The sequence below is a fragment of the Hylaeus anthracinus genome, unplaced genomic scaffold (assembly GCF_026225885.1).
Source record: "Hylaeus anthracinus isolate JK02 unplaced genomic scaffold, UHH_iyHylAnth1.0_haploid 2, whole genome shotgun sequence".
In the NCBI taxonomy this organism is placed as follows: domain Eukaryota; kingdom Metazoa; phylum Arthropoda; class Insecta; order Hymenoptera; family Colletidae; genus Hylaeus; species Hylaeus anthracinus.
In genome coordinates this window covers 2,096,188-2,120,126 of record NW_026534838.1, presented here as the reverse complement: position 1 = coordinate 2,120,126, position 23,939 = coordinate 2,096,188, and the positions used below count along the sequence as shown (strand labels likewise).

At 43.0% G+C, this 23,939-nt stretch overlaps 1 protein-coding gene and 1 long non-coding RNA gene across 4 annotated transcripts in view; both read left to right on the top strand.

Annotated features, from left to right (window-relative positions):
- LOC128892931 (nucleolar protein 4-like) overlaps positions 1-11,989 on the top strand; it is a 101,544-nt gene extending 89,555 nt beyond the window's left edge. For all 3 annotated transcript variants that reach the window (XM_054153590.1, XM_054153591.1, XM_054153592.1), the window contains 4 exons: positions 851-997; positions 6,260-6,474; positions 7,695-7,885; positions 8,520-11,989. In XM_054153590.1, the coding sequence (XP_054009565.1) occupies positions 851-997; positions 6,260-6,474; positions 7,695-7,885; positions 8,520-8,686 (720 nt within the window). In that variant the 3' untranslated portion in view covers positions 8,687-11,989. The remainder of the gene's footprint in view (positions 1-850; positions 998-6,259; positions 6,475-7,694; positions 7,886-8,519) is intronic.
- Positions 11,990-15,103: 3,114 nt separating this feature from the next.
- On the top strand, positions 15,104-19,067 carry LOC128892934 (uncharacterized). Its single transcript, XR_008461202.1, has 3 exons — positions 15,104-15,199; positions 15,723-17,544; positions 17,939-19,067. It is a non-coding gene; the product is annotated as an uncharacterized LOC128892934 (long non-coding RNA).
- Positions 19,068-23,939: the final 4,872 nt, after the last annotated feature.

Here is a 23,939-nt window from a genome sequence, read left to right as displayed (position 1 = left end):
GAAATTATTAGTGATAATTATTAGTGATAATTGAGATGTACAGTTTTAAGGGGTACCAGCAGGTGATAGTAGCTTTGGCCTCTATTGACGATTTTGTATAGTTGGTAGGGCAATTATAGAGAACTGTTGTATTATTAGCGATATAACTATTATTATTATTATTATAAGGTTCGTAGTAGTAGAGTTTATCACAAAATCTCGCGTCACAGAATTGAATGATTTTAACGCTAGTTCTCGTCAGTTGGACTTCTTAAGTGTCTTAAATAGTGGGAGTACAAGTGTTTCTAGCTCTGGTTCATATGAACTAAGCGATGACAGTTTGTGTATTGATAGTACTGTTAGCACTGCAAGACGATAGTATATTAATACTAGGAGTACAGAATTTTATTATCACATGGAACGCTCTCTACTCGTGTAGCGTTACTCTTATACAACAATGATGCACATAATCAAGTCAAGAGGATTATAATTCACATGGACTTCTTGCGTTTTATATTTTTTTTAATTACTATCAACCGCACGAAATCCTGAAATCTTCGAGCAAGGTGATACCCTTGATTACTATATTACTAAAATTACTAACAATAGATAGAGCCATCTTAGTAAAAATTCTCTGCAAGAGTTATCCTCTAAAATCTGTACTCTGTCATCGAAGGCCACAATAGTTTATTAAATATAGTATAATAATTAGTGAGACCTCGAGTTCTCGACAGAGATTTCCAACGCCGTCAGAAACATTGTCTGTGAACCAAGGCAGGTCACTCGCGAAAGCCCCAAACATTCCTGACGTCTGAGTCAAGTTCGAGCTTTCGGTATGCGACGATCACGTGACGCAGGCATTTCTTTTTAGGCGAGGCCCACTCCGGCACACTTGACCTCCGTGCAGGCTGAGCAAATTTTGGCAACAGCCTGCGAAAATGAGAGCGACAACGCGAAACGCATGAGAGTCGGTCTGGAGCCTGTCTCACAGCCTATGCCAACTCTTCCGGCCGCAACGGTGAGTAAAATTAGAATGAAAAGAGCACGAACGTGTCGCCTTCGTTCGTGCCAATCTAGCTTTGTGCTTCGCCTTTGGCTATCTTTTTATACCATTTCCTGATCGCTGGATCACGTTTCATTTCACAAACAAGTGGTTACCATTGAACAAACACTCTCGAGGACAATTCAAACTTACCGAAACTTCATTCCGATTCAAATACTTGAAGAGTATACGAGCAGTGTGCGAGCACCGTACGAGCCTTTTAGAGTAGAGATGTTCCATTTGGGAATTTTTCACGGCGACACCGAGCGTCTAACAGAAATCTTTGATATATGTATCGGATGGAATGGGAAGTAATTATCGTTTTTGCAAATCTCGATAATTATTTATCATTCATCGGCTCATTGATTTTTATCGATCTGGCATTGGAAATTTGCACACTAGACGACAAAAGGCTGTTGATAATAAGAGTCGTTACTAGACCGCGGATCTTTATGCAAAATAAAATCTGCGTGCCTACAAAAATTGAACCTAAATAGGAATTTATTTTATTCTGCAAATATTATAACATGACCTTTACTTTCAATCTTTTTTATATTCTTGCATATTGTTTGCATTTTGTACGTTATTGCACATTTAAATTTCTTTATGCAAAATAAAATCTTTGCAAAAATATCTACGAACCTAACCTACCTATTGAACCTAAATAGGAATTCATTTTATTCTGCAAATATTATAACGTGAACTTTACTTTCAATATTTATTATACTCTTGCATATTGTTTGCATAAATATTATAAATACTATAAATGCATAAAGACTAAATTAATAATTGATTAAAAATAGAAACTTATTAAGAATGTATTTGTTTGAATTCAGTGTAAAAGAAATGACATTACTTTTCGGTTCCCCTAATATTAAATTCAGCTCTCCTTAGGTGGATCAAAAGTACGAACTAACATCGATTTTTCTTAGACAAAGAAATATATTTACTCTATAAAATATTGTCCATTTTGTTCTATGATCTTTTCTCATCTTTTGGGCAAGTTCCTAATTCCGCGTTTGTAAAAGTAATTATGTTACTAATCATCCTAACTGCAGAGAGACCAACCTAATACGCATACATTGAAAAGACACACTTCTTACAATATTTCCGTCGATTTTCATGAATAAATCTTTACATTTATATAAATTAGTTTATCGTTAAATATAGATCCACTTTTAAAAACTCCAAATTACACGATACATAATTCAACATTCATGTAATTTCCACCACATCGTTAGTGCTTAGTAATCCATTATTACAATTACCGAGGAGTGGCATCTACATTGTCCAACAGTTATTCGTCGTGCGATCGACCCAGCTCAGCTCGAAACCCCGAAGACTGTTATTGTTTATAAAAAGCGAAGCGTTCCGCTGGACGTAACTGAAACGAACCGGGAGATGACGGAAAAGAGGGGTACGAGGGGGTGAGGGGGCGTCCCAAGTTTCGCGAGAGGATGTCAAACGAACTCCTGACGCAACACCGTGAACGATAAAGTTTTCCATAAACTGCCGGCTCCGGGCATAAAATTATCGTGCGTAGAAATCCGAGCGACGGGGCTCTTGCGCAACGCTTCAAAGTGTGATACGTGAAACGAAGCTAGGATTGATATAGGTACACAGAGAGGCCGGTGATAACCCGGGGGTCGCGCACCTCTCCCACTCTGATGCAATATGCGCGCACACACTGACCACGTTCCACGCGTGCCGTTCGAACGACGGAAAAATCGAAATATGTATTCTCCCGCCAGGAGTCGTCAACAAGCTTCGGACCGATTGCGTGCCACAATACGCTCCGGACCCCGTATGAAATTTCGCTTAAATTCTAGCCGCGAATAGCTCGCACGAGGTATTCCAGCTGCTGTGGCGAACCCTCGGAACGAACATCCGCACGCATTAGCTTCCGTTTCTTTTTTTCTTCTTTTTTTTATGCAGAAAATTCAGCTCGAAATTGGTCGAGTAGGTGTGCGATACACAGGGGAGGATTATCCCTTTCGTTTGAGTCTGTAGGAATTTTCAATATTCTTCTGGGTGCTCTCGTTAGACCGGACATTCCATAAACGTGGACATATACGTTGGAAGGTATCCTAAACGGAGGAAATGAATGTTCGAGTTTTAATTGACACTGGTTGACCGCGTCTTTAAATTGTAGTGTTTCGTTTGTAACAGTTCAAATCTGTTGTTACCGATTAGATTAGAATCTTTCAGTGGTGTAAAAGATCTGCTTTGGCAGGTGCTGACAACGCTTCTACGTATCGTTCAATCTTATCGTCCTTCGCGTAGCCAAACAGCTGCACGTAGAACAAAAATACTCTACGTGTTCCACTTTTTGTGTAGCAGTCATCTTATTTCCTGTGGCTTTAATAGATTTCCTCGGACAGGTGTTGGGGTCCCTTTTCTGTAGCCGGGCGTTAGTCGTCTACAAAAAGGGCCAAGGATAGAGCGATTATACATCCTCGTCGTAATCGCGTCTGACACGCGCCCCTCTGATCGGAAGAACTAGACGTCCGTGCATTCTCGCGTTGCATTCCGCCATCGAAGAACTGGTCCTCTAACCTGTAACATTGTCATCGAAAACGATTTCAGTCTACCTAGAGTCTGTAGATTCGTCATACTACGATATAATCTGATGCTCTCTTGAAGCCAAGTAGGGTGCACTCGTTATTTTCTGATGCTTCTTAGAAACACCAATAGTTGATAAATCATAGGAGCGTGACATCTGTATTGCATTTTGGTATCACTCGACGAAGACGGAAGTACAATGCGTAGCATATTTATAGCGATAGCTATATTCTTTAATGATTCAGATTTTTGAGTAGGGATGAAAATAGATCAATTATATGAGGTAAAAAGATATGGTAATTAATGAGTTTTATATTAACCTTTGAATTCTTGTAGTAGTTTCAATTGTTTCAATTCTTGTGATACTTTCAATTGTTTCAATTCTTGTAATACTTTCAATTGTTTCAATTCTTGTAATACCTTCAATTCTTTCAATTCTTGTAATACTTTCAATTGTTTCTATTCTTTTAATACTTTCAATTGTTTCAATTGTTTCAATTCTTGCATTACTTTCAATTGTTTCAATTTTTTCAATTCTTGGGATACTTTCAATTGTTTCAATTTTTGTAATACTTTCATTTCTTTAATAAGCAGCTTTTAATTCAAACTATAGATTTAATATAAAAAGCGAGTTTTTTAGACGAAAAAAATTCAACATTGATGTTGCAATTCATACAATTCTATATCATATCACCTCAAGAGTCCGAAACGTTTAACCCATCTCCATCATTATTAACGCACAATCCATCATTATTAAAGCTAGATTACTCAAGTTCACAAAATCCGTGAGCGTCCACGCATGATATCTCCCTGTGTACTATAGTTCCCTAGTAGGTTTCAAAACGTTTCAAGCCTCGATGCGTACTCCGGTCCAAGTTCTTGCAGCGCACCGTGTCGTTGGCACACCTAATCCTCCCTCTGACCTCTGGAATACTGCACGTCTGCTCGCCGTCCCCCCCCCCCCCTTTTACCCCCCGTTACCCCCCGTTTGGTGCCAAGAAGCTAGAACTTGGTCTCTCGTTTCGACTTATCTACGTTGAAAATCCCTACCGAGGAGGACCGAGATACAGCCGGCTCGGTGGGACAGAGCGGGAAGGAGAGACCGATAACCTCTCCGGCGACCTAAACCTAACCCATTAAGGAGAAGACCGGGGTTCGTGCACGGACGCGGCTATCTGCCGTGGCCACCTATATAATTGACGTCAACGCACACTGCTCGCCTTTCATAAAAACACCTCCCTACATCCGTTCTCTCTCTTGACGATTTCATTCCTCCGTGGACGCCGTCAGCGCTGCCAACCCGCCCCCGTTCGCGGTGCGCCCCTCTCGTCTTGGACGTCGTTCTTTCTCGATTTCGTTCCTCCCCTTTCTTTCACTCGGGCTCTCCTCTCTTTCCTCGAATTAATTTCCTTGGCCACGAGAGCTTACTCACGCCTCGACGTCTCTGCCCGCCACATCTGGTCGCCTCTCCGGCACTCTTCGCTCTCCTTTCTGGCTTCTTTTTCTTGCCGCCAGTTTTTTCCGAGCCTCCTTACCCGTCCACTGTACGCGCCAGGTGATCCGGGCCGCCAGGATGATCGCGACGCGCAGTGATGCGGGGGATCGTTCGTTCGCGGGAGGATCGGCGGTCTGTTCGCGGTCCGTTGACTCATGACACGTGGTGCTTTGGTGACTGTGCTCTTCGGCTATCCGCGGACGGCAGAACTCGAGCGATCGTCGCTCACGAGTTCCGCGTTTCTGTGAACATTCCTCGCGCGACGAGTGTTCACTCCAGTGAGTGCCCAGCGCGATGACTTGACGGTCCAGGAGGAAACTCGGCTGGACTGATGTGACACAGTGATCGCGGAAGCGGAACCATTGGGTTAAACATGAGGAAAAAGAATCTGAGGGTAGTCCACAAGCAGGTGTACGATCGTGTGCAGGTTCAGCAGGTACATTTTGGCGTCCGATTTATCGCCAGTTCCTCCCTTCCATTGTGACGCGATGTTTGCTTTCCTGGATCGTTTTTAGCGAAATGTTATGGAAAACCGCGCTGAACCATTTCTCGATCGTCGCTGGTGGAAATTAGGTCAGAATGCTTAAAAACGTGGAGTACGAGATAGTTGGTTCTCGAGTGTTGGTGGGAGCATCGATGAGCCAGTGGAGGCAACAAAACGTGACGATCGTGGTCTATTTATCGAGCGATACGAAATCTGTGGCCCGGCTGGGACCTGAACAGATTCGAGTCCATTTAATTCGCTCCTGTTAGGGGATGATTAGGATCATAAGCTTTTTGTCGCATACGATACCTACTTGCTCTTATTTCTTGAATTAGTCTCCTCCAGATGAATTGAAAAATTGAGTAGGGTTGCAGCTTTAGGTGATGACTAGTATTAAACTGTACGCATGATGTGTTTCTTTTGATTAGTTTTCAATGACATTTAATTTCTTGAAAATTGTATACATCGTGAGTGATCATAAGTCACTTGGTTAATCTTATTTAAGAGGGTGCATAGCTCGCAATTTGCTAAACAACATAACATACATAAACACACTTCACGTACACTAACATAATTGTGATATCAAACCAAAAACTGAATAATTGTTGGTTCACGTTTACAACTTTATTAATTAATTTAACACGATGAAATCGCCACTATAATAAGAACAGGAACTAGAATCATGTTCTGGTTGCAGCAAACGGACGTCCGGTCAAGTTTGGAGCATTTCTCGAGTACACCGGTAAAATCACTTCCGGGCAAAAGGGAGGATACACCACCAACATCGCTAACGTCCCTGGCGCCGTTAACCAGTTTGGCGAACTTGCCGAGCAGCACCCTCTCTTCTACACCCCTGTCTCTCGCACCAGCGTCGAAGCTGCTCACGCCAGCGGACAACAAGAGTCTCATGAGGTCAGTACGATGAACTAACTTTAGCCCAGACCTGACCAATTCCTAGTCGAATAATAGATAACAAATAACCGGCACCCGTGCAAACTTTGCGAATGCGGATCCCAAAATTGGAGACTTAATAAAAAGTTGTAGGGTTGCCTAGCCATGAGTTGATCAAATAAACTATTTCCTAGGGTTTAGTTTCTCACTAGTTAGATATGGTAGGAATGACAGGGCGGTTTGCAAAACTTACATCGGTGAGAAAGTAAGATCAGAGTTTTCTACAAGTATAGTAGTTCTTGACCTTTTAGACCTTTGAAGGGCCCTTTAGCTGCTTCGCTAACTCTGCGATACAGGGAGCACAAGAATTGTTTAGAAATTACAAGCAAGTTACAGTAGAATCTTGTTTATATCAACAACATCATGCTCTACCTTGAATATAAGAACTCGTAGCTGATCCCAGTGCCCTCTAGCTCTCCCTAGGTGAGCTCAGCACTATCTAGGCCTCCATACGTGAACTCAGTACTCTCCAGGCCTCCATACGTGAACTCAGTACTCTCCAGGCCTCCATTAGTTCCTATTACCTAAACCATAGTCGAACGAGGAGCTCTTTTAGCTCACACTAAGTGAATTCAGCGTCATTTAGCCCTCCACAGGTGAACTCAGTACTCTCTACATCTCCCATAGTTTCTATTACCTAAACCATGGTCAAGCGAGGAGCTCAAGGGTTCATGGAGAGGATATCTAGTGAGCCTCTACCATCCCAACTACTCGGTTATAGGAACTGCTTTTTCCCCATACCCGCTCCAATAAATGATAACCTACAGTTCTGAACTACAAATAAACCTGAGCTCCAGTACAACTGTGAGACTTTGTCCTATCAATTTTGATGAACCAGCTAGGTGACCCTATTTCGAACCTGGCACGAAGTAAGCTGAAGCCAGAATTATCGTAACCGAACGTTGATAAAGAGCTCTGCGCGAAGCAGCGCGTCGAATGGACGTTCGGTCGCGACAAAAATTACGCACTCCGGCTCGTAATCAATTCTCCCGCACGCTTATTCTCCGCTCGACGATCTCTCATTCACCGATCCGGAGTAACGACGATGAAGCAGCGGGCAGATAAAGCGTCGCCGGTCAAAGATCACGGAACGAAAAGTGAGAGACCCGGAGGCGGAACCGGGCGGAGCTAATCAATGCTGCACCTTATCGTTAACACGAATCTCGCTCGCGTTTTTTCAGCCAGGCGACGATAGTCAGCTCGTCGGCCGTTAATGGTGTTGCCAGCGGCGGTGCACCCACGGCGATGTACAGACCCAACTTCAGCCAGGCGTTCCAGCGTGCAGGACCAACGACAGTGCCGCCAACCCTGTCCGCGGGACTCTACCCAACGCAGAGCTTCACATCGGGCCTTCTGAGCAACGGTACACAAAGTAATACTGCTTATCGGTGTCCTTATAAGTTTGCCTCCGCTGCAATTGCTCGTGAGGGCAGGCTCAGTAGTCGCAGACACCTGTCTCAAAAAGATTGGTGTGGGATCATAGGTCTATAACGTAAAAGGAAGCTCGATATGGATTAGTTGTGACTTTACATGGTGCAGGTCGATGTGTTACTGTCTGCAGGGATGCAAAACGATATTTTCACCTGCTTTTTGTTGACGTTGTGGTGCAGAGATACCTCCGAATTGTATGCATATATTCCAGTTAATTTTACATGTATAGTTTATACATCTATAGACCTACTATACCATACCAATTCCATTGAAATTAATATCTGCAACCATTGACTTTGCCCTTGTTATTTTTATTTTTATTTTCTCCTGCGTATAATAAATTCAAACGATTCCATGGAACTGATTTCATGAACTTGTAAAAAATACTATTCTTCCATTTCGATACTTCATCAATACCAAACAAATCCATGTTCGGTCAGTTCAAATATTTCCCGCCGAAAGGGGACTTTCCTCGCTCAGCCTGCATGCGAACAGCTTACCTTACGCTTGAGAAGACGCTTGTAGCCTCAGCAAAAAGAGATTGATCTGATAACTAATCGTGATTGCTTTTCCAGGACCGACGGACTTGAGCATGAAGAACACGAAGCCCCTTTTAAGCCACAAGTTAAACGCGACAGAAATGACCGCCGTCAGACAACTGATCACCGGATATCGAGAGTCTGCCGCGTTTCTCTTGAGGTCTGCCGACGAACTCGAGCAATTGCTGCTCCAGCAACCATAGAGCTACGTTTACGTAGCCAGCGGCCAGCAGCTGGGCTCGTAGAGCCCTCCCGAGCGTGAAGTAGACACGTGAAGCGCGAACACAACGTCCTAGGACCGAGACTTTAACGCCAGCACGAACGAAGCTCGCTTAAGCCCCGTGAAGTCGATATTACCGACGGTTGGTAACGAGTTTCTATTATCCTTCAGCTGGGAAACGCAGCCCCTAGACCACGTCGATCCACGAAACCGATAAATGCTACCAACCCGACGAAACTTACCCCGAGAAACCTCAAACTGGAGTTTCGTACCGCGCGAGGTACTTTCCAGGTGGCTCTCGGGGGATCCCCTGCGGGGAAGGCCCGCGGATTCGAATCGCTGGCCGCGGCCAATGGTGGATTTCGTCTTAGAGAACCGAGTTCCACGCGTCACGATCGCTAGAACGCGTTCTTAGGGCTAGGTTTAAGGAAACTATTCAAACAGGGTGTACATAAAGAGGATTTACAGATATTTACTTAACTACCGATAAGCTTAAGCTTAACATACGAGACGGCGTGTGTGGCGTGCGTGTGAGTGTGCGTGTGAGAGGCTTTGACGGAGAAGCGGCCCGGCGGGAGAGTTGATCGTTGCTCAAAAGTATTTGGCACACTCTAGGGGGTGCTGCGAGCTGCGCGAGTACCCGATCGCAACGACCACGTATATGTTCAAAGTAGACGTTTCTTTTTTGTTTCTACTCGAGCTTGCAGCTCCGAGTAACCACGCGTTATGATCGTTTTCCCGACGATGTACATACATACATACGGCTGATCAGTGAACGAGCGTCTGCGTCCCTCGTCGATTGGAGGGGAGTGAGGAACGAGGAGAGTCGGTGAGTGTAGTCTGAAAACGAATAGCACTACGGTCACACGTGTACATAGGGACGTACGTACGCATACGTTCGCGCACAGACATGTGTATATAACTAGGTCGCAGGACAAGATGGCTTTTTTTCGACTGGCGAACGCGTCAGTGTGGAAACGATGAGTATAATTGATAATTAATTGTACACTTGCCGAGCCACCTTGGGTCGGTACAGAGCATAGTACTTGAACCGTGCAGGTTGCGTCGAAGATCGTGGCTGGAAGGTCGAGCTACAATTCTATTTTGCGAGTTGAAGGGAAATTGTGGAACGAGTTTTTAGGGAACTTAAATTTTTGGGAAATAGTACTCCGGAGTTAATCGAAGTGGACTCGTTGAGAATCAGAAGTCTAGATTGAGATCTAGAGTATTTAGCGCGGAGTTCATACTTTACCTGCTTATAAAACGTAAAATTAGATGAATAAATTTGACTTTAAAGTAATACTAATAAAATATCGGTAAAAGTATAGAATATCAAAATTAATACGAGTAAACGGTTCGTAGGAAAAAAATTGCTGCAATCCACGATCTTCGTCACGAATTGTACACATTTATCGGGACCATCTTGTCACGATCCGACAATACGTTGAAACCGTATTTGTGGTCTCCGGACGCATCACTGTGTTACCAAAGAACACTGATTATTATTATACGATAATATACGTAGCGCTATATATACACGCGTTTATTTCCCCCCTCTCTTCTTTTATTTTCTTTGTTTTAAGTGATTTCTTTATTAAGGTGATACCGTCATTCTCATCGGACCAAGAAGTCATTCTGTTTAACCTGTTTAACGAGAAATTTAAAAAAGCACACGACAGGGGTCGCGCCACACCGATATCTTTCGCCATAGATCAATTTCATCTTCTTTCTTTTTTTATTATTGATTACGCGTCCGTCGTAATTGTAATAATTATCGCGTTTTATTATCGCTATTACCATTTATATTATATTATATTATATCATGCTATTGTCATTACGATTATCGGTTTTCACGAACCAAGAGGAAGAAGGGTTGTCACCCCTTTCGTCGAGACTAGTTTTTCGCGAAGCAGTTTTCGCCCGTTAATTCTATTCTATCGTTATTTTGTACATAGTTTATACACGTCGTCGTATCCAAGATACGAAGTGAAAGGAAAAAGAAAGAAAACCGCGGGTACACGAGTTTCTTTTAACGAGATATGAAGAGAGAAAAAATATATATTATTATTATTATTATTATTATAATTATTATTATTGTATACAGTATGGTCGGTTTGAGTGTATATACGCAATTATTTCACCAACTGCGGCAGATACAAATAAATGTTATTCATATAAAAATTGTTGACTTGGTGTGGGAAATATAACATTGGACTGGACCTGTGAGATTCTTACTTGCAAAGATTTCGTCATTTCCGTTTTTTTAAATCGTATATTTTTATTTTACCCATCCTATTGCATAGCAAGATGCATTTATTCAGAAAAATACATACTAGAAATTATTAGAAGCAATGTAAAAATGCATTTGGAATAAATTAATAATTTAATTAATTTTCTAGTCAAATCATCCTAAAACATTCCTTCGATGACTTTTACGATTTCATAAGTAATCTAGATAAATATGAGAATAGACGAAGATCAGTTTAATTTCAACGGTAAATTCTCGCCGGTATTTATAGATCCACTTTAACAGATCGGTGTATTTCTTGCAGCCTGTTAAATCCATCTTGAAATGAACAATAAGATGTATTTTTATTTTAAACATGACAGCATTGCAGTCTCTGCAAGTATCAATCTGACATTCAGCCGTTATATACTCTGCTCCATGAATAATAATTTGTATACAAGTGATGTTCCTTGTACCTTCTGTAAGTGGACAATAATTGTGCGTACACAGTTAAACTGTACACACTGTATATCTGTATATCGTAACGTATTGTGTGTATATACTGTATGCGATTGTAAAATATGTTCACGCGGATGATCGATGGCCGTGGTCGCCACAGTGAAACATTCCACCGATATGGGAGGGAGGACGGTTAGGAAAAAGAAAGGTTTGACGAACAGCTGTCCGACTGTTTTAGAAACGAACGACTTCTCACCCAGACCCCACTGCATGAAGTCATGCTTCCTTTTTCCTTTTCCGTTTCGCGACCGATTTCACCGTTCGAGGTCGCCTACCGTACGTGTCTCTTGAAAGTAACCGTGAAAAGCATATCCCGTCGGTCGGCGATCGTTCAAATACCTCTAGCCATGGGCGTGTTACTAATTTCCAAGCAATTCAGTCGCACACAAATCCCCATCGACTCGAACCACACCCAAAACCGTAGTCTTCAAATCCTCGAGAGTCGATGATCTTGAAGACGCTTAGGGGCTTGAAATGTTTGACGATTTTAAAGTTATTCAAGTATTAGGTATCTGTTTGGAAATAAGGTGGACAAAAGGATTAAATTGCTATTTATGTTTTATTGTTATTAATGACGAAAATACATAACAGTACTTGACTTACTAATAACTTGAAGAGCATCAAGTACAGTATAATTTGATTACAATATATCCTGCCACTATTCATATAATAAAAGAATCTTATTTAAGTTCCAACTTAAATTCTAATTTCACAAATGTAGTCTTGTCCTTCAAGTTGTCATAGATTCTTCACTTATCTCTATTACTGAACCTTACTCACATTAATTTCTCACTTTTGTCTCCATTTTGTATAATTCTTGGAACACCTGTTCTCCATTTTGCCTTACGTTGAAACCTAACCTGTGACAACTTGAGGACCAATCGTACTTACACATATTCTTAACATTCTTTGATACACGATGGCTCCCAATGCATTCAAGACACTCAAACCATGGATTGAAATCCATCAAAACTGTTAAAAACATTCAAAGACTAGTCTCGAGCATTGAAGACTCGCGGCTTTGGTCGCGCGCTCGATTCAATCGAAAATGTTGGAGGGCCCCATCGCTGAACGTCTCGTTCGTGGAATCTGAATTGCCGTGTATGCTGCCGCTGTCTAGTTAATATCGTGATTCGGTATAGTGCAATAGTCTTTACACACTTGATACTCTTTCCTCTTCTCTCTATTTCACTATCTCTTTCTCTGCGCGTATAAAGTAGACTTCGCTTTCGCGGCACCGTGGAACGCCTCCTTTCATTCGAACGTCTCCTCTTCGCGAATGTAATAATCATTAGGAATCGTCGTATCTTACAGACTAGTTGTACCGCATTAGATGTATCTCCGAGACTTGTACACATGTTCCATGTGGAAATGGAACCGCGTGCACCTGCACGAACACACAACAACTCTGTTTCGCATCACGGTTTCTGAAAGCCAGTCGTGTCCACGAGTTGCGAACCGAGCCCGACCCTTTGCGATCCAGATTTTCTATCTTTGGTACGGTAGAACTTTATTTATCCTTTGGTGATCTATTATCCAAACTGACGCAACGTATCGTTTATGAGAATTCGTGAACTTCGGTTGTACAAACTAACCAGTTATCTGGTTGTCCCCTGATTCGGATAAATGGAGCTCTACTGTACGTTTTTGTACTCGACAAAGGACCTTCAAAGGGTTAACCCGGAAAGGGTCCAGGGCCCAACTCGAGAGACAGCTTGAGTTCAAACGATTGTTTCGGTGAAATTTTTCGAAGAAAGAAAAGTGTTAGATTTTGAAAAGGCCAGTATTTGTTATTTGTTATTTAAAAGTGAACACTTTTCGGAATGTCGTTTTGTTTAGCGGTTGAGGATTGGGTACGTCACGAGTTGTTGAAACATGTTCGTTCGTTTAGGTTCCTTTAAAATTCGGTCATAGAGGTTATGTAGATAGAGTAGAGGAGGAAGTATGGTAGCCGTGCTACAGCTAAAAAGAAAAAGAAAACCGCAGTACCCTGCCTGGCTCTATGGCTGGTATCGTTTTTGCTTTTAATGATTATATATATATTTTACTTTTTAATCGTTGGGCATTTTCTCTTCTCTATGACTGGCTTGCCTAATCTATCTATATAACCTCTTTGACTTAAATCCCAATTAATTTGAGTTAAAATCGTAGTATCATTTCAACTCCACTAAACAAAACGCCATTGGTTTGATTTAGTCGATTGGTGGCGCTAGTAGATAATTCGAGGTTTAGGTATTATAAAACCACTGAACTCTACCAATATTGTTAGTATTGGTATTGTTCAGTGTATGAAAGAAACCAGTGGGCGACTGGCTGAACCCTCCTCAGTTCCATCTGATAACGATCACTGAAAGAGAAAAATTCCGAACTCGGTGGAAACCTCTTCAAGGTGAATCGGGAACGACGATTTCGATAGTCGGCCGAATCGTTCCTACGAAAAATCGAGCATCGACTCCACGATACGCTGACAATAGGTCGAATGGAAAAGGGAAAGACAAAGAAGGATGAAACACGCGAGTACACATGCATTTCATTTTCATTTTCGTACATGTACACGTACAGATTATACGTATATACATACATTGTATGTGTATTTATATTTTTCGTTCGATCGTCCACAAACGCGTGGAGACACCCTCGAAAACGTGTCCGTATCTTGTTTGTCTACACGGGGTGCAGTTCTAACACCGTTCAATGTAATCGCGAATTGATGTATATTGATTAAAGATATAAATATAAAAAAAAAAGAGAAAAGAATATGTATTTGTTCCTGAGAAAGAAAAATAATAAGAGTAGCACTACCGTAACATTAATATTGATAGTAACGATAAAGATAATTTGATGGTACATACTTTCTTATAAGTAACCTTATACATTACTACGATTACTGTAGAGTTGGTACGGTCTTTGATGATGCCTTGCCTGTAAATGTAACGTTAAATGAAAAAAATCTTATTACCTTGTAAATGTTTTACCAAATATAATCGATTATTCAACTTATAATCGGGACTCTCACTCTCTCTTTCTGCACCTTCCATTCCTAGTAGGTTTTATTTAGAAATAAATAAATATTTGTTAATATAAATGTTACAAAAATGTTATATCAATACCACATGATTTTAATAAACATGCCCATGACTGATTTGTAAAATAAATAAGTTTTTAATCAGTTACAAAAGTATATACAGGACTCCTCATAAATACTTATTTTGCACTTTATTACAGTTTCATAATGTTCCATTTATTATCCGTGTTACAATTCTTTAACGGGTTAGAAAAGTAATATTTAACTGGTCGAATGGAAATAAAGATTAATAATATATTTAAATTTACGCGCCGTTCACGGGAAATCAACGGATGCTGGCATCTACCAGATGAAACAAGATGAAACTATCGGTAAAAAAATGAAAATAAAACGTTCCGAATTCGAAATCAATTATAATATGTGTTAATAGCATGTTATGCTTGTAGTAGGAGTCAAAAATGACTTAATAATGTAGTTTATACGAATAAACTGCAATGTTGCAGTATAAAAGTAGTGGTTGCGTCATCTAGCGGTTGCCAGTAGGAACTACTTCTCGACCAATTTAGGTAAATTGTGGTAGATGGCGAAACTAAAAGGTATATATATCGACACTTCAAAGTCACAGTCGCAGTTGCAATTGACAGTACACAGACAACAGTCACAGGTCGCAGCTCTCCGGGTGTTGGCTATCGGTGCTCACAATAATCTGGCAATGCGCCCTCAAGGTATAAGCACTCGGAGTCTCAGCTCTCAGTCACTGTTACAAAGTTCCAAATCGAAAATGTTCTCTTTGCAACAACAATGTTGCCACCTCCGAAAGGGCGACAAAGTTCCAAACCGAGGACTTTTAAAACTCAAAATTGCAAATCGCAAAATGTCCAATCGCAACAATGTTGTCGCGTTAGAAACGGCAACAAAGTTGGAAATCGAGAATGTCCATTAACAACAATGTTGTCGCGTTGGAAATGGCAACAAAGTTGCAAATCGAGAATGTTCATTTTGCAATAATGTCGTCGCTTTGGAGAGGACAACAAAGTTGCAAATCTCAAAATGTCTTATCGCAACAATGTTGTCGCGTTAGAAATGGCAACAAAGTTGCAAATCGAGAAGGTTCGTTTGCAGTAATGCTGCCGCTTTGGAAAGGACAACAAAGTTGCAAATCAAAAATGTTCTTTTTGCGACAGCGTTACCGTCCCAAGAAGGGCAACAAAGTGATAAATCGAGAACTTTTATTGGCAAATGTTGTAGGGGCCTTCCAGGTGTCGTTAGGCGCCGTCAGGGACCATAGTCGTCGTCGTTGAGGAGACGGAAAGAGGTTAAGAATAGGAGAAAGAGAGAGATAGAGAGAGAGAGAGATTGTGCCAAAATCGTTGGCAGGAAGATGAAAGATACCGATAAGCGATAATCGCGGCACGGTTGAGTTTCGCATACTCGGAGGCGACGACCTCTGGGACGAGCAGCCTGGTCACCCATCACCCGATGCCAATTATCCCAATTACAACGTCCAATCAGCGCGCAGATCGCACCAACCGAAAGGCGAAACTGCTCATTAAATCCGGCTTTAATGCCCTTCCACCGCGTCTCGTAATGGAATGGACTCATCGCTGGCCTCTCTGCCGCGAAATGGGGAACGTACGTTGCCCGCGCCCCGCTGGGCCCGGCGAGGTTGTCCAGGGTCATTCGATTCAAAGGAAGGTCACGTCAAGGTCATAGACTCACCACCCAATGATTACAACGCGCGATCCAGCCCGCGCACAGGACTCGGTGGCCTCTGCCCGGCTACGGGCTTCGTTTTCGTCGGACGAATGCGCTGGTATACCTTGTTCAGCCACCGTATACGATTATTCTTTCATTAGGCTACAGCTCCGTACTTGTTCTGGAAGGAACGTTTATTACTTGACCCTTGCTGTGGGCGGTTGTGAAACCCTTTGTCGATCGGAACGTGCGGGGAACGCCTATGGGCGTGTGGTTAATATACTTACTTCATTTCATTGCGATTAAGCTATGTTTATATTACATACTTGTCAAGATTTTTTGTAGAGATATTTTATTACATAGTAGAGTAGGTTTAGTCTTATAGTCGGTCAGATTTGGATTTTACTTCTAGTACAGCAAGTATAAGCTAAGACTACATTTTATATAGATGGTGTATTACATAGACTATTTTCATAGATGGTGAATGTAGATTATTTTGTGAAGGTTTTTCCTCAAACGCCATCTTTAGACATACACCAAAACTAGTAAGTTATCTGTCTAAAGAAAATAAACAACTAACTGTGAAGGTTTTTAGTTTTATATTGTACAAATTGCGCATGTTACGATTAGCCTGTAGGATTAGTCTGTAGACGATTGATTTAAAACGAAGGATCCTCAATTCCATTCCGGTATGGAAGAGATCTGAGAATTGTCGATAAATCTCGAGTGAGGCCGCCTGTGGGGTGGAGTGGGGTGTAAGTAAGACGGAGGGTTTCCATCGTTTTATTTCCGCGGCCCAGTGGAATGATTTATACGACATCGTGGACGATCCTCGAACTTTCACCTTCTCTGAAGAATATACCTTTCACGGTTGGTGCACGGTACAACGAAAATAAATCCATCCTGTTTATTGGCGAATTTAAATAAATTGAAATTACGTGACTCCGACCGTTGATTGCTCACGGAAACTCCCGACTACATTTATCCATTCTTTGCGAGACTTCCTCCTTCAACTTCTCGAGTTTTTCACTTTTCATTTCTAATGTTTCAATTTATCTTTCTCTTTCGAATGTCTGTTGCAATTTTACGTTATACATTTAGTTGTAAATTTTAATTTTAATGTATACAGATCTAAAGATGAGTCACACCCACGAGTTAAAACGTTGTTAACTACTTACATTACGGACGCCATCATTCCGTGTTCATTTTTATTCGGTACGGTTGCTACCCACTCGCCGATACCAGGTGTAGATTAGTTTCGTATTGTGCAATTATAGTAAATATAGCTCAGATACATTATAGACTTGGTTACTTCTAGGTTGTGCTAATACTCCAGTCTAAGTTCCTGTTATACAACTCTTTACATATAAACCAGGTTTGTACCTCATTCTCTTGTGAAGTTGTTTATTTTTAGGTTATGTCAATACTCCAGGCTAAGTTTACATCACACAATTCCCTAGACCTATACCAGGCTTATATTCCACTCATTTATACAGTTGATTACTTTTAGTTTATGTCAATACTCCAGTCTAAGTTCCTATTATACAATTATTTATATCTATGCCAAGTTTATATTCCACTCACTTATACAGTCGATTACTTTTAGGTTATGTCAATACCCCAGTCCATGTCTCTGTCACACAATCCCCCACATCTAAACCAAGTTAACATCCCACTCACTTATCCCCATTTAGCCCAGCTATACATTCTACATTATTTTACATCTCCAGAAGACACTATCCTCTGAATAATTACTACTCACTCCACAGTTCGCCAGAGCAGATCTACACCGATCACCCAGTCCATCTTGCTCCTCCTCGCGGTTCCCTCATCGTTCCGCGCTCCGCAAAGGACTATCCAACCGGAGGATTCACTTTCGAGTCACGTTCCAGCATACATCATTCGAGCGCACCTTGACCGCAACAGGATCAGCCGTGTAAACGAAGCCTTAACCTAGCCAGAGCAAACAGCAAGTAACGCCGGGGGCCGAAATGAAAGAGAACGTGAACGCAAATACGACGTAAATCACGGCATGCACGAGAAATCAGTCGAACCCCGCCGATCGGGTATCGCGGTACAGCTGGTATCAATAACCCCAATCACCGGGTTGTTGGGCACCGCGGTTGCCTCCTAACGATGCAATTAGAGCAGGTGGGAGTGCACGAATTAGGCGTGATAAATGCCAGGAACGCCCCCGCGCGGCGTCGTTTTTCTCGCAATCAGAAGGGCAAACGAATTTATTCGGTTCGCCGCCGCGATAAACCGACGCTGCCCGCGTCATTAATCCTCTGTCGCGGCTGTAATAAGCCCTTAATCTTCGGAGCGAGCTGACTACCAGCTCCGCCGATCCACCGGCCACGTTTCGCGAGTATTCCGCAAAATTTCTGCACTCTCACGCGGTCAACCGGCGTATTTACGGCGGAAAAGACACTTTCCGCGTCCGCGGCGATTAATAAAGCTAATTAATGCGGTTAATAAATATCGTCTGGAACGCGTTAAATCATCCAATGAAGGTCGGCCACCGTCTTGGACGCGCGTGAAGGCTCCTGTAGTTTCAGGGGATACCGAAGTCTCCGTTGCGATGGAATTTCTTCTTTAATTCGCGATACGTTGGACAGGCTTCCTTCTTGGACTCGTTTTTAAATTTTCTAGGGAGTATGGGGAATTGGCATAAACGCTGCTGCAGGGGTTGGTATGATGAATTGGGTCAGTAACAATTGGTATTACATAATCCGCATGCGCATTACATAAAATAGTCTAACTTTGGAAACGTGTCCTTTTCCATAGTACTTGACTATAAATTCTTTGCAAACACTGCAACACTAACAAAATTTGTTAGACTTACGATGTCCCCTCATAGGGAAGATCCGAGTGCAAAGGGTTCGAATAAAGAAACAAATCAGTCCCTCGCTTCCGGGCGAATTTGGAGTCGCAGTAAAATATTATGTAAAAATGGCTTTTAACTTCCCATCCCTTTGCCCCTGGAGACTGGTCCCTAACAATAATTATTCACGTTCGGTAACGATCGACGAATCTCGTCGAGACCACACGAAATAGCCGGATTCCAGTTTCGAGCGTCTAATTGGACTTCTATACCAACTAGTTGATCATGATAATGACATTTACATGGGCCCCGATATCGGTTCACGGAACTGGTTCAGCCGCGAACGCGTTAACAAAACCAATCTCAATTAAGAGTGAATTCGATAATGAGACCTAGCTATTGAGCGCGTGCAGGCTCCGTGCACGTTTGCCGGCCAGCAGACTTATCTACTTTCACATTCCGGTGAGCGCGAAACGATTTGCCTTGGTGTTTTATTAACGGGGTTTAATCGCGAGTGCAATAACCCGCCGCCGTATTTGGTGCCGATTAATCTCATTTGTCAGGACAACGCGCACTTCCTAGTGCATCCTATTCAAAGCGGCCCCCATAGACCGTCTCTGATATTGCTGGGACGATACAAAAGCGCGGCCCGTACCCGCCGGCGCTTTGCGTAATCGCGATTGATCGATAATTAAGAGCGGCCAGTTCTCGCCCTTCCTGTTTACGGGGCCGCGTGTAAAATATTCAACTGCCGCCGCGTCTGAGCGCGGAAACGCGGCGAAGATGCAATGCGAGTTTCCCTGGACATCTTTCGTCGACTCCCAGAGGCTTACGGTGTAGAGCCTTTTGAATCTGCCGCGGCATTCTGTTATTTTTATCGGATACCGATAATAGCTGTAGTTCTTTTCAAGTGACACTCGTTAAGTCGAACGAATTTAACGTTTATTAGCATATTGAGTACGGGTGACGAGATATCTCGTCTTTAGCAAGCCGAACGTTGAGGATGAGCGACAGGATACAAGGAAATGCGACGAAATGCGACGAAATGCGACGAAATGTGCGGCACCTGGAAGCACGTTGCGTCCTTTGGGTCCACTGGTGAGGCCCCTCGCGCGGTTACTTCCCCCCCCCCCCCCCCGCCTCGACGCGGCGTGACACTGCGCTGTTATTGAACGCGCAGCCTAAGTGGAGAAAGTGGGGGAAGCGCACAAGCTCCGGAGCTCAGCTTGGACACACACATCTCTTGCTACTTCTCAGCCATTATACCACTCTTTAACATTCTTTAAGGCCGTAGAAATCAGTGTAGATACTAACATAGAAAATATTTCCATCTCTACAAAGCTCCATTCCAATTAGTCCTTTCCTTATCCCAGTCATCTTCCTATGTATATGGATTCTTGGACTCTCTTCACCTATTTCAGGGAACCTGATATAAATCACCGGCTCTCGCAAGCGTCCAGTGGAAGACACGCTGATACAAATATCAAAAATCTCGATGTCCGGGGGGCACGAGAACCGCTTCGATTTTTATCGTTCCATCGGCTCGCGGACAGTCGAAGCGATGCGTGAAGCATCTCCGACCGTCGTAAATCAAGATGACCGATTCGAGGAGGTCCTTAGCGCGGTGTCTGCGACCTTCTCGCACGCTCCCTCGACTCTGGGCGAAATAATCGAGCACGTTTCTGCGTTCCGTGCACACACGGGAGCGGCGGGAGAGGATGCTGGCGATGGTGGCCCCTTGGGCGGGGTGAGTGCATTGTACAGTTAGGATTTCGTGGAGGCGAGTGGCATAATGAGAGAAACGTGCTGCCTCCTGGCCGGCGATTCCAGGCCGCCATATATTCTCATCGGGACTTCGAAAATCTCGTTACGCCAGTCGGGGCGAGAACCAGTTCCAGCCGCGTCCGAAAAATCGCGCGAATTAATTGTTCGAAAAACACCGCAAGGCCGCTGACCGGATCGACCAGTCCCTATCTCTCGCGCCGTGTTGGAAAACGCGACTGTTCAGGAATTTCTAACGAGCCCGCGTCGAGCGCCGTGAGAACAGGGCCGAAGGATTTTCCGTCGAGCGATCCTTGGGTCTTGACGTTATCGTTGCCCGTAATCGGCTGTCAGAATTCTAAATGAGGTATAGCGATAAGTGCCAATTCACCGCCACTTTTCTGAGCTCGGTTTCAAGCGGTTGATTTAGTGACTCGGTGACAAGCGGTCTAACGGAGTCGCAGGAGCAAAAGTAAAAGTGAATTTATCTCGACGCGAGTCCTAACTTGGTTCGTGGCGTGATTCTAAGTGAGGCGTTCGTTGCGGAGCACTTTTATTTTGACGCATAGCGCATGTTGTGTGGAGATGAGCGTGTGACGAATTGATAGCTGGGTACAGTCGTCCTTCGCAGCACTGAAATTTAGTGCAATTCTACGCTTTGAGTATGCCAGTCAACGTTTCGCAAAGGGCTCATACGAATAGCGTTTCACTGGGTGGACATAAACATGAATATCGACTGTACCAGTCAATGGATATGACTCTCCAAGAGAGTGACAAATGTTTGGGAGAGGTTAGGGTTGTTTTCGAACAATAGCCCGTGTCAGAGAATGAGAGTACATGCTCGAGCATGACTGAGAAATCGATTGGGTTCGTTCGACACCTGTTGACGCTCAGAAACACCGTCGAACCGGACAACTTAATTAACCCATCATTGCAGGGATAATCAAGTGTCGGTTAATCAACTAGGATGTAATAAGGGGCTCTTGATTACTTCCGAGACGAAGAGGGTTGTGCGAAGAGAAGGAAGAGAAGAGATAGGTATCAAGAGTCACGGTTCCGGTACCATGACCGTGCTGGACGTGCTCGATATGTATTCATAAATGGGCAAATCCAATTGTAATCCTATCGAAAGTTTGAGCTGCGTCAGATAATGCCTTGAGGAAATGAATCAAGAGGACTTGAGATGAACGTGAATGTTTTATTGGGCTGATTATTAAAGACTGTCGTTTGAGTACCCTAGGAAGATTTTGAGAACGGAATATTCTGGATAAAGAGGAAAAACGATATTTGTGGAGGGCCTGATAAACTGATGGTTAATAAAAGAGTATTTATATAGGAAGAAAGGGAAGTTAGAAGGTTTTTGTTTACACATTATGAAAGTTGACGTTGAGACGAATCCATCGACCCACATGTTGGATACGCAAACTTGGAGTTTGCATTTGGCACCCGTGGTCAAACAGCAGTGCCACATTACGCAACTATTGTAAACCCGTTTACCGCGTGTGTTTCCCCCAGTAAAAGTATTCTTCTTCTGTTTATACCTAAACTGTAACACGTTTCTTTCCATATATCTATTATTAAACCATTATGATTACACTGAATCACGTTTCATTAATTACAAACACAACACTACACATAATACATGGTCATTCAAGGTAATGCATGGATAGATTTAACCTTGAATGACCATCTATTTTCTGTATATAATATATATAATGTATTCACTATAATGTTCGTGTTCACGGCTATTAATACCAAGTATCACCCAACATTAACGCTGTGACAGGAAAATAAATTCCCCAACGATCCGAAAGCTCGCTCGTTCAAATGTATCCGTATCAACGGAAGATGGCACTAAATAATAAAGTAATCCCTCCTTATTGACAAGACCTCTACGGTAGGCATAGAAATTGCCAAAAGACCCGCAGGGATGACCAGCATCGAACACAGCATAACCTAACACGTGGGATCACGTTCAATTTCCGACACTCTGTTCCCAGATTTCCCATGGGAAACACCTTTTGTTTCGAGACTACTTATTGGAAGATCTGTACCATCGTATCTGCGTTTCATTTGAGTCTGTTGTATTCTGTCTTATTATTGAATAGGTTTATCGACAAGCCGTCGATTAAAAGAGTGTGCCACGCCGCGCCGTGTGCAAACAGATTGCTGCGATCCATCGACAAATTTTGTAAGTCAGAAAATTGTATCTTACCTGAATTACATTTCATTATTCTGTTTCTTTCTTTCTTTACCTTTCACGGGTCTCCAACTTATCCAGCTTGAGTTTCATGTTCGTTTGCCGATTTGTCGGAAATTTGGCTGGCGCCCCAAGTTTTAGTTTTCATAATTTCAATCAGTATTTATTAGAGCCCCGAAAGCCCTTGATCCAGGGCGCGCCGAGCGGATTTCTCATCGCGACAATAGAATATATTAAAATCGTCATTCTCGAATTCCTGAATTATTTATTTACCGCATGAGAATAGAATCCCAAATTCCATCAGAAAAATCTCCTAAAGCGCAACCTTCTATCACAGACGCGTCGAAGAGCGGACCTCGTCGACCACACGCCGTACCACTTTCGCCACCGTCAGCCCCAGGACTAGTTTCGTCGTTGACAATGCCAATTTCTAAATGAACGAGCGTGGGCAGGGCAATTGCGTATAGCGAAATCCTCCGTAGGAATGTCGCAAGGAGTCGTCACGCCCGCGCAGGGATTCCCACCGAGGACAGGCGGCCGCAACGATTATCGGGATCCTTGGGACAAGCTCTAACGAGCGTTGCGTAACCACGGGAGCTCATTAGCACGTCGGGATCCATTCCTACGCCTCAGCGAGCCGGCTGACTGACTGACTGACTGACTGACTTAGTTACTCGGTTCGGAACAAGGAGATCCGACCACGTTGCGAAACCGTTGCGCTCACCAATTATGCGAACGATTCATTGTTGGCCGCGCTTCCGCGTGGAAAGGGGTTTCGAAAACTTCCCAGCGGATCACCAAGATTGCGCTGAACATGGCGAAACGTAGACGAGCATGCTCATTCACTAACGGTAGCCGGAATTCTCAGACTATTGCCAAAGGAGAGGCGAGGTCGTTCGTTTAATTTTGGGAAAATTCCGAGGATATCCTTCGGAAGGGAGGTCCTTGGACCACCGTCTCTTGCACGTGGAAAATGGGACAGTGG